The following is an 18039-nucleotide window of genomic DNA, read 5'->3' on the forward strand; positions in this document are numbered from 1 at the left end:
CACCGCATCCAGCTTTTTCTCCAGTAGTAAACAACTGCAAAACTAGATTCATGATTCCAATAATTCCACACATGCTGAAGGAATGTTTTTGTAATAATTAATTTCAAACATTGTAAAACCTTTTCCTCTGTGATCAACAGAAAACATGTTATATACCGCTGCTTCTACAAACTTCCGGGGATTAATGAAGACTTTCCAAAGACATGGGCAGAATCCCATTAGGAACGAAGAGAAAGAGACTTGGCTCAATGGTGAGGTGACTACTTGACCCAGTTAAAGTGTCTTTTACATTGAAATCACTTTGCAAAACCTAATACCATGTTTGAAATGATCTGAACTCAGACCCCAAGATGATTTCCATACACATGGCTGAAATTAACAAAATTTCAGAGAGCGGTGAGGACGACAACGTGTTCTTGTTCCTCAATGAGAATGCTGTCGAAGAACGACACGGGTTGCGAGTGTCGAGAGTTGTACGAGTGTGTAAAGTACGTCTCTAAATCTTTAGCTTCTGTTAAAACACCACATGAATCAGTATTAAAGTCTGACATTTGTGCGGATTCAGAGCGACTTGGGAGGATTGAGAATTTTGCAGAGAAAGTGGACTTCTTTCCTGAAAGCCCATCTGGACTGCCCATTTGGAGATGAAGGTTCAGCGTCTCTGGTGCAGGACGTCTTTCTTCTAAAAGATGAAAAGAACTTGTTGGACAGTGTCTTCTATGCAACATTCACCTCAAACTTGTAAGTCATGTCTCTTCAGGTTTCAATGTTCATAGAGTTTAGACTTTGTTAACCTCTTAATCTCCAGCTTAATGATTGTACCATGTTTAAAATGAATGAACTTCTGTTATTCAGCTGCCATGATGTTACAGTAAAGAGATTCCTGCAATTATTTTTACTTTTATATATGCTAAGTTATGAGCATTTTCAGAGGGTATCTCAAATGTTGTCATTATATATCCTAATAAAGTTCTAGTTTCATTGATAAAAAATTACTTTGTTTTTACCAGGTTTTTATTGAATATATGTTCAGAAACACACAGTCTACTTATTTGATGCATAAATTGTGTGGAAAATGAGACCTCTGGCAGGAGGTCAGGGTAGTTTCTGTATAAACTGAGTAGCCTAGATCCCACTATTTCTGATGTGGTAGTGTCCCTAGTGTCCAGGGTTAATGTTGTTTCTGAGCTGGTAGTAACAGAACCTCATTTGCAGGCAACCGTCCAGTACCTGCAGTCAGTCCGCTGTCTGCTCCTACAAGCTGTCAGACATCCAGCAAGTTTTCAGGGGGAACTTTCTGACCTTGAGTAATTCTGGCTGCTGGGTGAGGCACACAGGAGTAGTGCCTAACCCCTACCCTGGTTCAGTAAGCACCAAACAAATGTAAAACAAAAGCAATGAAAATGATCAGTCTCACATGATCTCTGATCTGTATTATCAGTGTATTAATGATGAAATGCGAGCCAGTGGTGTGAGGACTTCTCATGACCTCCCAGATGCAACTCTGCTGTTTGTGATGAACCACCCTCTGATGGAGCAAGTTGTGACACCGATCACTGGGAAGCCCCTGCTGGTCCGGTCTACGGCCCAGTTCTCCAGAATTGTTGTTGACAAAGTAACCTCTCTGGATGGAGAGCAGCACAACGTCATGTTTATTAGCAACAGTAAGTAATTGGATCATATATAATGACTCAACACATCTTGGCGTTGGCAGGATCAGACTGGACAATGGCTGTCTTGACCAATGAACAGGAAAAAACTACATGCAGTTTCACTTTTAATGTAAGAGAAATCTGGAGTGCAGTTTATAACATTACACAGTAAAAAACTTAGCAGCAATCTCGCTCTGAATACCAAGAAAACCAAAGACATCATCATTGACTTCAGGAAGCAAAGCACCGACCCAGCCCCTCTTTACATCAATAGCAAGAGTGTGGAAAGTGTCCACACCACCAGGCTTCTTGATGTCCTCACCTCCGCCGACATCTCCTGGACTGAAAATATTACAGCAGTCATCAAGAAGACCCAGCAGTGGCTACGCTTCCTGAGGGTCCTGAGGAAGCTGCTGTTGACTTTCTATTGCTCATCCATCGAGAGCCAGCTGACATACTGCATCACACTATGATATGCAAGCTGCACTGTTGCAGACCGGGTGAGGCTATAGAGCAGGGGTGGACAACTCCAGACCTCGAGGGCCGGTCTCCTGCAACTTTTAGATGTATCTCTACTTCAACACACCTGAGTCAAATAATGAGGTCATTAGCAGGACTCTGGAGAACTTGACTGCACTTAGGAGGTGATTCAGCTATAGGATTCAAGTATGTTGGACCAGGGAGACGTCTAAGAGTTGCAGGAGACCGGCCCTCCAGGACCAGGATTGCCCATCCCTGTTATAGAGGTTTGTAAAGGCAGCTCATAGAATTGTTGGCTTCCCTCTCTGATGGATATTTACATCTCCTGCTGTAGAGCTATGGATCTACTGAGGCAATATTGACCAAGATGGCGGTGCGTGAACAACGCAAGGCTCAGCGTCTCTCCAGAATCTGCTCTTTAGTGGTTTTTTATCTTTTCATGACTGGACTTTTTTTTCGGAATTGCACAGCGTTGCTGCACTACAGCAGACACGAACTTCTGGACCTTTGGAGCTACAATTTTGACTCTATGATCTCCGATCTCCGACTCATCCCAGAGATCTCCAGAACACCGGAGGCTGCTCACTTCTCCCGGCCGGGTGGAAGGGTACGTAGGCCGCGACGAGAACGTAAACAAAGGCGGGGTAAGCGTGGAGGGGTGCGAGCTAGGCTAAAGCTAACACCACATCAGCTCCCTTTATCCAGCATTTTCCTCGCCAATGTCCGTTCTCTGGCTAATAAAATGGACGAGTTACGACTATCCATCACGAGTGACAGACGGATTATGGACTCAAATGTCATGTTTTTCACCGAAACATGGCTAAACAACAGCTGCCCAGATAATGCTATCCAGCTAAGTGGACGCCACACACACCGAGCCGTCAGGACAGCAGGTGACTCCGGCAAGACCAGAGGCGGAGGTTTGTGCATTTATATTAACAAAGCTTGGTGCACAGACTCTGCTACTACCGAGAGTCACTGCTCACAGAATGTGGAGTTTTTAATGGTCAAATGCAGACCTTATTACCTCCCAAGGGAATTCACCTCGATCATCCTCACTGCCGTGTACACCCCCCCCCCCGGATGCTAATTCCAAGCTAGCCATGAAAGAACTCTATGCGGCTATTAGCAAACACCAAACCAAATACCCCGAGGCTGCTTTTATTGTTGCAGGTGATTTCAATCACTCCAACTTGAAGACAGTTCTTCCCAGATTCCACCAACCTGTCTCCTGCCACACCAGAAGAGACAAGACCCTGGACCATGTCTACTCCAATCTGGCTGGAGCCTACAATGTGACACCCCTCCCCAACATCGACCAATCAGACCATCTCTCCCTGTTCCTCACACCTCAGTACTTACCACTCATCCAACGTGTGAAACCTACCGTGAGGACAGTAAAGGTGTGGCCAGAGGACTCAGACGCTGTGCTCCAGGACCGGTTCAGGAATACAGATTGGACTATTTTCCACCATACAGACTTGGATCAGTACGCCTCATCTGTACTGAACCATATTTCCACCACCATAGAACGTGTCACCACCTGCAAACGCATTACCATGTACCCCAACCAGAAACCCTGGATGAACTGAGACGTTTGTCTCCTGCTGAAGGCCCGCAACATCGCCTTCAGGTCAGGGGATGCACAGACTTACAGTGCAGCCAGGGCTGAGCTGAAGAAGGGAATCAAGAAGGCCAAACACCACTACAAAAGGAAGGTGGATCATTTTTCTAACGCCAACCCCCGACGTATGTGGCAAGGCCTTCAGATTCTCACAGACTACAAGAACCCCAATACCACCCCCGCTTCTACTGATGTCTCCTTCCTCAACGAACTTAACAACTTCTATGCTCGTTTTGAGAGAGGGAATACCACAACTGCAACCAAAGCAGCTACCACCCCAGGCCAACAGCCACTGACTTTCCTCCCCACTGACGTAGGAGCGGCTCTGAGCAGGATTAAATCCCACAAGGCTGCGGGTCCTGATGGCATACCTGGACGTGTCCTCAGAACGTGCTCTGGGGAGCTGGCAGCAGTGCTGACGGACATCTTCAACCTGTCCCTGGCCCACGCTGTGGTACCGACCTGCTTCAAGTCTACCTCCATCGTCCCAATCCCCAAGAATCCCAACCCAACCAGACTCAATGACTACCGCCCGGTAGCCCTTACCCCCATCATTACCAAGTGCTTGGAGCGGCTGGTCCTAGCACACCTCAGATCCTGTCTCCCCCCCACACTAGACCCCCACCAATTTGCATACAGGCAGAACAGGAGCACAGAGGATGCAGTCTCTATAGCACTGCACTCTGTTCTTTCTCACCTGGACAGTAAGAACACTTACGACAGACTGCTGTTCTTAGATTTTAGTTCAGCATTCAACACTGTCATCCCATCACAACTCATTACCAAACTCACAGACCTCGGCATCAGTCCACTCATGTGTAACTGGTTACTCGACATGTTGAGGTCGACTGACCAGTCGACCTCAACATGTCCGGCTGGACAACCACTTCTCATCCACCATCATCATAAACACCAGAGTGCCACAAGGCTGTGTGATGAGTCCCTTCCTCTACTCCCTCTTCACCTACGACTGCAGACCTGTCCACGGCTCTAACGCCATCATCAAGTTCGCAGACGACACCACGGTGATCGGCCTCATCAGAGATAATGACGAGGCCGCTTACAGGTAGACACAGGAGGTAGACCGTCTGGCTGAGTGGTGCGACAAAAACAACCTGCAACTGAACACCGAGAAGACCAAGGAGCTTATCGTGGACTTCAGGAGGAACGCTGACCCACATCCACCCATCCACATTAAGGGGACAGTGGTGGAGCGTGTGGACACCTTTAAGTTCCTGGGAGTCCACATCTCCGAGGACCTGACTTGGACGACCAGCTGCTCCAAACTCATTAAGAAGGCACATCAGCGCCTCTTCTTCATGAGGACCCTGAGGAAGAACCACCTGTCCTCAGAGATCCTCACGAACTTCTACCGCTGCACCATTGAGAGCATCCTCACCAACTGTATTACAGCTTGGTACGGGAACTGCTCTGTCTCCGACCGGCAGGCGCTGCAGAGGGTGGTGAAAACTGCCCAGTATATCGCCGGGGCAACGCTCCCTGCCATCAAGGACATCTACAGGAAGCAGTGTTTGAAAAGGGCCGGGAAAATCACAAAGGACTCCACTCACCCAGCACACACACTCTTTTCCCTCCTGCCCTCTGGGAGGCGCTACAGAACCCTACGGACCAGAACCACCAGGCACCGGAACAGCTTCTTTCCCACAGCTGTCACGCTTTTGAACGCCTCCTGACGTAAAACATAAACTATAAGGACTGTACTCCCCTATCCTCTCATACAACAATAACACATGGACTATCCTCACACACACACATCACGGACTGTTTTCTTCACACATACATACAACCTGTAAATTTTATCTGCCATTATTTATCTATAATCCATTCCCTAACATTCTTATATATTCTGTATAATCTGTATAATCTGTGCATATAGCTCCCATATTTATATTTATACATAATATCTATATCTCTTGCTATAACCCCTTATAGTCCATATACATAGCCTTGTACATCTGTAATATTATATCTCGTAGAGCACTTCTGGATAGATGCAAACTACATCTCGTTGCTTGTACTTGTGACAGTGCAATGACAATAAAGTTGAATTCTATTCTATTCTATTCAATTAAAACTCAAAAATAAATATTGATTTTTAATTTTAAAACTCAATATTTAGTTCAACTTGTTCTGTCCTCCAGACTCTGGTTGGCTGCAGAAGGCGGTGTGGTCTGGTGATGATGGAGGGCGAATCATTGAGGAGTTGCAGCTGTTTAAGAATCCTCAGCCCATTCGCTTCCTTCAGCTCTCTAGAAGAGTAGGTTACAGCTACATGTCTGTAGACTAAATGGACCTGGAGCTAACCTTTGAACTCTGATGATCTGCAGGGTCAGCTGTACAGCGCAACTAGAACTGCTGTTGCTCAGCTCAGTGTGAGGGACTGCAGCCGCTACACATCCTGTGCTGACTGCCTTATAGCCAGAGATCCATACTGTGGCTGGGACCACCTCAAAGGCCTGTGTGCTGCTGTTGCTGGTGCTTCAAAATTTTCCATGTATGTCACACTAACCAAGACATGTTCATTATGTGCTACGTTGATAATCAGAGGATTTAATTCATTTGTGTCAGGATCCAGAACCTCATTGATGGTGGTGTTAGAATTTGCCCAAGCTCTCATTGCAAGTATTCCCCACATAAAGCTCTTTACACACATTTACCTTAGCGAGGAGAAAAGTAGGATAATTTTAATGGCTGTTTTGGCTTCTCCCACAGTGTCAAAGCAGATTACCGACATCCACCTCACAGCTGACGTCGCACAGTTCCTCCCCTGCTCCCCTGATACCAATCTCCCCATGAGATGGCGCTTCTCTGGTAAAATCCTTGAGCCCGGTCCCCGACACATTCTGCTCAGCCAGGGACTCGTTTTAACACCTTCCTTCACTGATGAAGGCCTTTACACCTGTGAGACAGTGGAAGTAGTTAAAGGCAGAGAGCACAAGAAGGCGGTGAACCAGTACAACGTTAAAGTTTCAGAGGGTGGGGGATCCTATATTCATATTATAGTTATCTCTGTTTTAGCTGTTTTTTGTGTCCTGTGTCTAATGTTCATCATGTACACACGGTGTAAATAGAATTCTCGAACCCATGTCAGTGTTGTCAGCTGGCAGTATTAAGATTGGGGGTAACAGTGGCACTGGGGAAGCCGTAGCAACCAAAGTGGAAGAGAGTGATGCCAAAACACAAAATATATAGTTTGATAACAGAACAATCCACTTCTGTTTAACTTTGTGCAGCACTGCAGGCAACTCAATGCAAAAATAAATGACTAAAATGATTAAAGTGTGGTTATTCATGCTTGTAACTATTGCTGAAACTATTAATTGAATTAATCAATTATTAAAATAATCATCACTTAATGTATTAATAGATTTATTGTTTACTGGAGTATGCAGACTCTAGAAGCCAATTTGTTAAAATAACACCAATGAGCACCAATTAAGAAGAAACTACAAAAATATATTTTGTGTTTAAGATTTTAAAAAAGCATTGTCTGCAATCTGTTCTAGACACATCTCCTCTGGTGGCAGTTTTAGCTTCATCTGGTTCAACTTTTGTAAAATAATAATAAAATAAATCAAATCCATTAAGCACTTTTTGATATTCAAATATTATTCAGTTAATTAGTATATGTAATCCCGATTTCAGCCCTACATGGAATTGATGAGTCCAGAGGAGCTGGGGTTTTCACATAATGATATTCTAAGTATTTTTTATGGCTGCAGATGCACTATTTGCTGCAAATGATCGAGCATTCACTATGGAAATGTTGTCAATTTATTTTAGGTTTTAAGATGATAATATGCTAATAATCCCATAAAACAACAAACACTTTTTTTAAGGAAAAAAATATGATTGTATGTGTATTATATATGCAACTGTGTATGTATATATAAATTAACTGATTTAGTAGTGTAATAATTACCATATTTATGTTTATAGATATATGCATATTTCCTACATTGTTTGCACTGTTTTGGAGCTGGCTTTATCACACTATGAAATGGAATTTCATTGCCGCTTTGTTTGAACACCCAATTTGGAATCATGGGACACAGAGGGCCATGAAGGACACACCGGACCCTTCCTTCAAATCTGGAGAAAAGAAGGACGCAATTGGAGGAGTCTTTGAATTCAGACAGGCCCTGTTGCCACGCTACGATTCTATCGGCCTACAAATCTGGCCTTCAAAGGATGCAGCCCCTGCTTTTAAAAATAAACATGTTTTGGTTCCTCTTGAGTTATCAGAAGTAACTTGCCTCTACATAATCACCCGTAACAGGTAAGCCATAAAAACGTTTTTTACTAAATGAAATGTTCTAATTGACCATACTCAAGAATGCCCTTCTTAAGGTTAAATGCTGTTTAAATAATGTAATGCAGAGCTTTACTTGCATGTTTTATGCATTTTATAAGTTGTAAAGCAATTACAGATGCTAAAGATGCTAATGGAAAGACCAGAGATAAATAAACTTGTTTAAACATACTCCTGAGTTCTGCTGTTGTTTTTCTTCGATTTGATTTGACCAAACGTTTAAGTAATCGCCGATCACGATCATTCAGGATTTTTTTCCAACCACATTTCTTCCTGGAAGACGATGGTTCCCCACCATCCTTCCAGTTTTTAATGATGCGTTGGACAGTTCTTAACCCAATTCTAGTAGTTTCTGCAATCTCCTTAGATGTTTTCTCTGCTTGATGCATGCCAATGATTTGACCCTTCTTAAACAGACTAACGTCTTTTCCACGACCACAGGATGTGTCTTTTGCCATGGTTGTTTAAGAAATGAGGAGTTACTCATTGCATCAGCTGGGGTTAAATAACTTGTTGCCAGCTGAAAGATAATCGCCTATGCAGTACTTATCCAATAGGAGGCCTGTACCTATTTGCTTAGTTAAATCCAGGTGGCGACTTTTTTTTTGGCCAGGCAGTGTAGATATATATATAGTGTATATATAGTACAGACCAAAAGTTTGGACACAACTGTGTGTCCAAACGTTTGGTCTGTACTGTGTATATAGTTGTAGTGTTGTTTATAGATTTAGCTGGAATACAAAATAAAACATATTATAATCCATCTCTCTTTGAAACCAGAGTTATGATTGTCTCCTTGGCAACGTGACCTTTGGCGACCTTTGAGACATTTTGACAACTTCTATGTAAAGTTTTGTTAATAAAACCACAGCACTGACTGTTCAACACGTATAAGAATAATACTTTACAGCCCACAATTAGCTAATACATAATGGTAATATGTGGGCTGTAATTGGAAACATAAAACTAAAACTTTCTTATTATGAAATGACTGTTGTGTTCAGGTAACTTTCACTGATTGTAGCCCAAAAACGTAATGTAGGATATAAAATGTAATTTAAATGAAACGTCTAACAGCACAGGGAAACATGTATTCTCTGAAATACTGGCCTGCTTTCTATTACGAGTCCCAGAGTTTCCTGGGGACTGATTTCTATCCGCTTCTCTGATTCCTGTACTTGCTCTGCCTGAAAGGCATCCGTTTGCGTTCGGACATGCAGAGTTGTTAATTTTCTTCAGGAAACACATTAGAACTGAACATACAGAGCCACGCTGCAGCTATTACAGCTATTATTCCACTGAGGTTTCAGTGGTGTGTGGATACCTCTATACCTCTGTGTCTTAATTATTTCATAACTCATGAAAGAACCCCGTCCCCCACGAGCTCTGCTCCGGAGGCAGGCCAGAGGAAAAACCCACAGAACGGAAATGAGAAGGAAGGAAGAAAGAGAGAAAGAAAGAAAGACGGGGCGGGTAACAGATGGGAGAGAGAGGGGAGGTGTTGCAGCAAAATTAATCCCACTTCTCCTTCTCTCTCTTTTTCCATCCTCCCATCAGGTTAACCCAACTGGGATTCGAATCTCTTTTCAAGTTTGACCTTTACGTGAAATTGAGAGACGAGGATTAGGTGTGGTCAGAATATTAGATGAGAATATGAGCAAATGCTTTATTAAAAAAAGGGGGAAAAAAAGCTAAATTATAAAGAAACCAGAGCTAGAAGATTGTCTGGAAGATGAAACCCCGCCGCACGGTGATGTTTGTTGGAATCGTGAAGAAAAATCCTCATGAAATGCAACGCCGGCGTCGGCTTCGGCAGTGGAAGCAGCAGGAGAAATTGCTGCGCATATGCAGGCATTAACACATGGAGGCAGTCCAGCTCTCAGCCGCTCCCCGCTCTGCTGGCAGGCTCAACGCCTGCCTGAGGAGTCGTTTGCTTCTCACTGTATTGTAGTTTCTCACAAGCTGCTATCGAAATATGCAAAGTGGGAAACTTATATCTTGGAAATGAATGTTTCAGTAGAAAATAAGTTAATAAACCCCCCCCCCCCAAAGAAAACGCACCAGAAGGCACAGGTGGAAAGCAAAGGAAATGGATTTACTAGTGTTACTGTAACGGACTGCTATTTTGTGCATTTGAAGTAGCTAAATAAAAATTGTTTTTGTGTCAAAATGATCACGACACATGGGGAATCAGATCAAGAGGACAGATTGAAGCATATCATCAGGCAACGATGAGGCTTTTATTTTGAAGCCTCATTGCCTGGTGAGGCTGCAAAATAAAATCTCCCATTTTGATTGTAATAGCTTTTTTTTCCTCACTGTCTATTCTGAGAAATTTTTTTTTTACAAATGACAGAAAATGTTTTCCAGAAGTGGCTTTTATTTCAAGCATCCATTCTTTGAGTTGTGTGACACTTGGCTGTGAGAAATTTCTGTTTTAATTATGCGAATGAAATCACCGTATCGGCCGAATAAAGAAGCAATTTTACCAGAAGAACATCTTTTTTAAAAAAATATATGAGAAAAAAGTTGTTTTAATGAGAGCAAAACTTCGACCAGGAGGTTTAGTATTTTTTGTCCAAACAGTCGTTTGCTCAATCATTTCAAAGTTCAGCTACTGATAATAAGTTGATGCTGATGTGTCAAAAGATGAATTTATTTCTCCATCTGTAAAACCCGGTTCCAAAGCACAACTTCACAAGAGGGACATCACTGCTGATGTCCGGGCCAGGCCTCACTGAGACACCAGCAAAATATTCTGCAGCTAAACTAAAACCAGATCCTTCCGCCTCCCAGAAGAAAAAAAAAAATAGTTTGGTGCTTTGTTACGCAGTGGATAGTGTGTTTTCCCACCGCCCTCCAACACTTTACAACTGGAGGAAAGACAGGATGAAATATTAAAGACTTTATTGTAGTTTCCTCCATTGTCATCCGACTTCCTGCTGGGTAACAAAAATAAAATAATAATCCGTCACTCGTACAAACACCTGTCAGAGAGAAACAGCGAACAGAAAGGATCTTTGCGCAGCGTAGACGCGAACGCTCCTAAGTCTCTGGAAACACAATAATCAAAGAGGTTTCTTTGAAATGTCATGGGACCACAGATCAGAGTGGAACTCATTGGATGAGCAGAGCGCATGCAATCGGATCAGTATCCACATGCTGAAGATGATGCACCGTTCAGCTCTCGGCACACACAGAGGAGAGATGGCCTGCACACGGAGTGACGTCCGTCACTGGGATTGAATTTGAAGAGTGTTTTGTTCTACTAAATGTCCCTGTGCAAACAAGATATAGAATATGGCTCCTGTCTGATCGAGAGAGAGAGTGGAAAAATAAGCCATAGAGAAAATAAATGTGCAATGATTTCCTTTTAGCCACGTTGTATTTACTGTTGTGTTCAACACAAACAGAGTTACAGTAAATAAAACTATTCCTCTATTTTGACCGAAGGACTGATTTATATCGCTTTATCGCTCCAGATACAAACATTTCTGTGCTCTTTTTCTCTCTGTTTGTGTCAGATCTTTAAATCTCTGGAAAGTAATTTAGCTGAAGAACGTTTTCATTTCCACGTGGGTTTTTACCATATTGACATCACACAAGCAGCCTCTACTTAAGTTATTTATGCTTAATTTGAGAGCAAATACTGTACATTCGCTATGTAGGATTTTAAAAGGGACCTATTATGCAAAGTTTACTTTTTGCAATATTTTTTTACTTTCATTTGAGTCTCTACTGCTAATACAGTGGTTCCAAAAGTATGGTGCGCACCCCCTAGGGGTCGCAATGCCATTGCAGGGGGGCGCGGGAAGCATATGGATAAATGAAAAAAACCCAAAACAAAACAGTTACACAAAAGTGTTTCACTGTAAAGATGGTTTGTAGTGTGTTTTGCTGCAAAACACACTATGTGTATTGTTTTATGTCTGGTTAAACATGTGTGTGCCCAGTTTTTTTTTTTCTTTTTTGGGGGGAATTTTATTGTAATCCATAGGGGCGGCCCAGAAAATCTTTGGGAACCACTGTGCTAATAGAAACAATACAAACACTTTAAAACAAACACCCAGCTATTTTCTGGTGACAACTTCTTGTTTTTTGGTGTCTGGAAAAGGAGCCGTTACAAAAACGTCCCAATTATCATGTCACAATCAGTCCCTCACCAAGAGGAGGTGAAGCTAGTAAAAGAATTGTTTCTGGTAGAGTTAACTATTCAGAAACCGCTCGCTGCATCCCTGATGGTTTTGCAGGAGGCTCCACTTCTGCTTGTCTTCTGTCAAAGATGCATGGTTGTGAAATTGCACATCTGTTTGGAGCCAGTGCAACTTTCTACTCTTCAAAATGATGCACAGTTTTAAACTCTAAACTCTGAGTCAGGGGGCGTGGCCTAAACATTTCATTCTGAAACCAGCTCAACAGAATCAGAACTAAGGAGATGAAATCTCATCATCTATGAATGATTTTGTTCACAAATTAGATGAATTTTTTTTGTTTGTTTCTAATCAAGACACCTACTATCGGCCTAAGCCCAACACAAAGACAGGCTGTGCGCTTCAACAAACTGCTCAGCATGAAAACTTATGGAACACTGCAGGTTTATTTAACGAGTCAGATTAATGTCTTTAGAGTCTTCATAAGTGGACTTCTAACTTTTAGATAAATGTTTAAGTTCCTTTTTTTTTGTCTTTTTATTCTTTGATCTAACCCTAGTTTTTGTTGCTGCTGTTTTACATTAGTGTGTGTCTGACAGGACCCGAAAATAGCAAATATTAAACATGTAAATAAATAAATAAATAAGACTAAATGATGGAAGAAAACAGCGGCACAGGCTGCTGAAGCAGAGGTTGTGGTTTTATCAGATTGAAACTCACGCTGGAATCTCATTTATGTCAGCAGGAAGGTCTGGCTTGTGAAAAACAGATAAGCAGAAACAGAGTAAACAAGTCAAAGTATGTTTAATATCAGCTGTGAACTTTGTAGGGACTTTAAGGTGCCTTTGTAGAAAAAAAAGGAGAGATAAATGGAAAGAGGCGAAATAAGAGCGTAAGTGCATCTGGCAGATACGGCGGCTCTGATGTTTGTTGGTGTGTTTATAATATCAAGTGTAATAATAGATGAAGATATAGTTTTAGATGGACTTTCATGGTTAGTTGAGTTCTTATGAATCTTGGAAAATTTTTTTGCGTATACAATACACCATCAAAGTCAAACAGGCATAGGGGCATCTACAAGAAAAAATGTACAGTACATAGTCAAATGTTTATTATTTTTTTATTTAAAAAGAGACTCTTACAAAAAGTAAATACAGTTTGTGCAAGGCAAGGAATTATTTTGTATGCTTTCCCTCTCACAGAAACTTTTCTTGTTCTACACACCGATTCAGAGGGCAAAGCTCGCTTTTTCGGAGCCCAAATAACTTCTGCGTGTTTTATAACTGTGCCAAACGTATCAGAGCTCCTCCATGTCTAAAGAGGAAGCCAACAGAAGAAGGAAGTGTGTGAGGGATTTTTTTTAACTCACCCTTTCTAAACCGCTTCCTGACATCTTTCTGGCAGGAAAAGAAAAAAAGAGAAAAGAAAACCATAGCAAGATTCAGACTTTTTTCCCCCCTCTTCTCTAACTCGGTCGCACCAAACGGGGCCACTACTGACTTCATCTTTCACCAACTTAGCAACTTTGATGCTAAATTTAGTGACTATTCAGACCTCTCTAGTAGCTGTCTATCAAAAAAAAGGTACTAGAAAGCATCCACCCAATTTTCTGGTGTTAATGAAGAACCAGTATTCCTCCAAACCAAGCAGCATGTCCTAAAGAAGAAGACGGAATGAGCAGAGCATATTTGAAACCACCGCTTGAATGTGAATGTAAATTTTCTACCATCTATTTTTAAAAACCTTAAGGTTAGAAATACATACAGTACATTATTCTTGAATGAAAACATACAGAAAAGGCTTGTTTTTTTTTTACATTGATTACTCGACGTGTATATTTACGACTCAATGACATAACCTCCAACAAGGGTAAAAATAATTAGAACAGTTTTTTTTTCTTCAGATTGCTAACATTTATACACACCAAAACTATTATAAGAAAATCTTAAATGGTTTAATTTAGTGCCAATAAAGAAACTGAAGTGGAGAATTTACATTGGCGCGCGATGGAGGCAAAGAAGGTGCGGCAAGAGACGTTTCAGCCGAGACTCTGCATAATGATGAAAGCCATGCTGAATGCCAACACAAACAGACTTAAAGACCACTGTGAAAGCCAAATAAAGAAAAGCTGCAGGCAAAAGATTACTTTTATTTGAGCAGTGGTAATTAAAGGGTTAAAACAGCAGATGGCCTATACAGAAGCCTGGAGCGACAAACAGATGTCATATATATATTTAAAAGCATGTTTACTTATTGTTTGTGAGTCTACTGTTTAATTTAGTCTTGGATGAGGGCAAGAACACGTTCCAAGACATAATGCTACATTTAATCTCAAAAACCTTGAATAGTTAGAATTTCTTTGAGTAGAAACCCTTTAGTATGAGTCGTGGTTCAGATACTAACAGAAACGGTTATCAACTAGAACTGCAAGCAGTTAGAAACGGGTTCCAAGTCCGCCATTTGCCCCGCCCCTCTCCACACACACATGGCTCCCCACATCCAGCCAGCCAGGCTTCACTGGGACTCTGAGCATGGGCACTCCTAATGAAGTTTTCAGGACATATAAGCGTTTCTCTTACAATGGTTTTACCTTTATTGGGGACAGTGCAGAAGGAAGTCCGCCCCTTGTGCACTCTCCTCCCATCAATTCCAGTGACCACAGACCACTTCTGACTGGCTTCTATCTCCACAGGTTAGCTTTATGGCTAACAGCTAGCTTCAGCGGCCGACTGTGGCTCTTTGGTAGAGTAGTCGTCTTCTATCGGAAGGTTGTAGGTTTGATTCCAGCTTCCTCCTGCCACATGTCAATGTGCCTCTGGGCAAGGCACTTAACCCCAAATTGCCTACCGATCTGTGTATCGGTGTATAAATGTGTGTGTGTTTTTGAGTGCGACTGGGTGAGTGTGACTCTAGTGTGAAGCGCTTTGAGTGGTCAAAATGACTGGAAAAGCGCTTTATAAGTTCAGTCCATTTACCATTCAGTCCTTAGTTCATTGCTACCACCTGCCTCTCATCTAATTCGATTCTTGGCTAACTGCTAGTCCCAATCTACCATCACATGCAGAGAATGTACCTTATTAAAATAAATGCCCAAACTTCAAAGCAATGCCCATAGTCTTCCTTTCGTTATCCTTTGATAACGTTAATCTGTAGCCAAAGTCTTAAGAAATCAAAAATTACTTTTAAAAAAAAGCACCAACACCACACAGAACATAACACGCTACCATGCACCAGAACCAGAACCTGTTGTGTCCGTTCTAAGTGCTTCTTTTCTTTGCTTAAAGCTCCTTAAAAAGTTTGAATCTCATACACAAAGTCGGTAACTATTACAGTCGTCTTTAAGGTCTATACCAGTCTACTTCCCCCTCTAGTCCTCAAATCCACACCTCTGGATTTACTTAGCCTACTTTCTTTTCCCTTGACGTTGCTTTCATAACTCCAGTGCGCCCATGAAAATCTGTCCTCTTCCTTTCTTGGCACCTTGATTCCTGACACCTCCTTGTACTGCTGTCCCTTTGAACAGGTTCTTTTTTTTATGTGTTTTTTTAAAGAACTTTCTCACCTCTACCTTGCTGTCAGTATGCAGTTTTTTTCTACTCCCATTCCACTGAAAATATCTGACCTGCTATGCAGTCCCACAGCTGCTCATATTTTACTTTCTTGTCTTTTTTTGTCCTCTCTTGAATAACTTTTGAAGTTCATTATCAAAAAACAAAAACAAAAGACCTTTGTGCACTTAAAATGCCTTTGCTGATGCATGGACACAATGCTGGGATGGAAAGGCGAGCCCCGTGTGAAGTGATTTGTTGTCCTTGGTGATTGTTAGGTTTTCCAAAACAATCTGTTTCGTGCTTTTGCAAGAAACTCAAAAGCTACTTTTATAAAACACTCTCCGTGCGTTTCGTGAAAGGACGGACACGCTTGGCTGACTTCAAATCGAGATAGTCATAGCCCCCATCAGCTGACTTGCGTGGAACAAGCCAGCATGTGATGTAGTGATGACGTACAGTTTGTGTAACCACCTACCCACAAGAGTTTTATATGTTAAAAAAAGGAAAAGAAAAGAAGTGAGGCATACAATTAAAAAATTAAGCATTTAAACACGATTGCCACAAAGAGTTTGTCGGCCATTACTGTTTTGAAAAGACTGGTTTGTCAACATGTCCGACAAAAGGTCTGAAGTGTGGAGCTGATGTTAATGCGGCGCCACGCGTCACCACGTTGCAGGTGACATTTCCCGCATAACTACATGTGTGGGAAATGTCACCTGGTGGCGTCTCTATTTGTGATCGCCCAGAGTCAAATCATCTTTTGGGCTTTGTGACGTAAATGTTTTGTAAAAGAGGAGTTTACAAAGTTTCGAATGAAAGAAGCGGCAACGTAAAAAAAGATTTATGAATTACAATTGGCTTTTTGAAGGATGACAACTTGGTAAGATTTGGTACAATGACGGTAATACGTTTAACTGATAACAGCTTTATTGTCAAATCTTCTTGGTTATTTCTGCATTATTACAGTCTAAGTTTTTCAGATTTTACTGTTTCAGTTTGTTGATGGAGTATTTGTAGGTCATTACATATGTCTGCTGATTTCAATCAGATATGAAAAAGACAAAATGTGGGACACTCAGACCCTTGGCTCGCACGTCTGTCTACCTAAACTTGTGAGATCTTACAATGTTCCCATTAAGAGCCTCAAAAATAAAGATGAAGCGAAGTTTGGGTTGAATGTTGTTTAATTAGACACAACTTGATCAAAGGTGTTGGTGTGTGTGGCTTAAAGTGGAACATGCTTATTATAAACTGTTTGATAACCTGGTTGGAGTGTCTTTGAAGAACAGATGAGTTGCTGGTTCTTAACCCCTCTCTTACTGCCTGATTGGCTCATTGCCTGTAAATGGATTAAGAGCTAGAAGCCTTTCAGAAAAAACATTGTAAAGTAAATTTAACCAATTCAACCTTTAGGCATTGCTTATGAAAATTCAACATAACACTAAGCATTGATGCAGTCTTAGTCTTCTAAAACTTGATGGTACTGCACCCTAACCTAACCCCAAGTCCTTCCAGTAGCTTCTGGCAGCTGATGTCTTCCTATCTATGCAGGCAACGACACGTATCACTTGATACATACATTTGCATCACTTTTTTCTCCGTCATGTGGCTTTATGACGCTTCAGTCACTCTCTCTAACCTCCAGCATTTTAAGCAGTGTCATCTATGAGCACCTCTTCTGCTGTCATGGCAAACGGCCTGATTTTGTACAGCATTTAATTAGTCTAGAGAACCCCGCAGCGCTTTGCACTACAGTCAGTCATTCACCCATTCTCACGCTGATGGTTGGTAAGCTACTACAACGCAGCCACAGACAGAAGACTACATCATAGTAAGACTCTGTCAAACCGGCTGGATGCGTAGCTGATGTGAAAAGCATGAATTTCTGACACATGGGATAGAATGCAATCGATGTTGCATTCCAAACTATTTTTCTCTCACACTGATTTTGTGATGTTGTTGATGTAACAGATTGTGTGGCTCTGTTCTGAACACACAACATCTCCAACTTTGAAGCCAGTGCAGGTGTCAGGAAGCTGAGGTAACAATTTGGCCAAAAACAGATTTTAAAAACTTCACCAGTTATGATGGGTTTCAATGGCAGCTGCAGTATTCAGAAGGCAGGGTCAGAATCCAGTGCAAACAGTGAGAAAGTGAAGATCAATCCTGCCTTGTATCAGCGATCCAGGCTGCTGGGTTTTTTCTCAGCACACTTGGGACCTTTGCTTAGAGGGAAAGTATTGTGTAA

At 41.9% G+C, this 18039-nt stretch overlaps 2 protein-coding genes across 2 annotated transcripts in view; one reads left to right on the forward strand and one right to left on the reverse strand.

The window, feature by feature from the left end:
- LOC102225909 (protein phosphatase 1 regulatory subunit 29-like) overlaps positions 1 to 18039 on the reverse strand; it is a 214318-nt gene that overhangs the window by 20255 nt on the left and 176024 nt on the right. The gene's annotated exons all lie outside the window — the stretch shown is intronic.
- Positions 351 to 7035, forward strand: LOC111608686 (semaphorin-4D-like). The gene is made up of 6 exons (XM_023334425.1): positions 351 to 488; positions 1442 to 1664; positions 5919 to 6034; positions 6105 to 6271; positions 6346 to 6399; positions 6490 to 7035. The coding sequence occupies exons 1-6, from the start codon at positions 351 to 353 to the stop codon at positions 6524 to 6526; spliced, it is 735 nt and encodes a 244-aa protein (XP_023190193.1). The 3' UTR covers positions 6527 to 7035.

This window comes from Xiphophorus maculatus, chromosome 5 (genome assembly GCF_002775205.1).
Source record: "Xiphophorus maculatus strain JP 163 A chromosome 5, X_maculatus-5.0-male, whole genome shotgun sequence".
In the NCBI taxonomy this organism is placed as follows: Eukaryota; Metazoa; Chordata; class Actinopteri; order Cyprinodontiformes; family Poeciliidae; genus Xiphophorus; species Xiphophorus maculatus.

Coding starts and splice junctions, on each gene's coding strand:
- LOC111608686 (XM_023334425.1), top strand. CDS start 351: ATGATTTCCATACACATGGCTGAAATTAACAAAATTTCAGAGAGCGGT. Junction 489..1,441: donor GAGTTGTACGAGTGTGTAAA/GTACGTCTCTAA, acceptor CTGTATTATCAG/TGTATTAATGATGAAATGCG. Junction 6,035..6,104: donor TCCTTCAGCTCTCTAGAAGA/GTAGGTTACAGC, acceptor GATGATCTGCAG/GGTCAGCTGTACAGCGCAAC.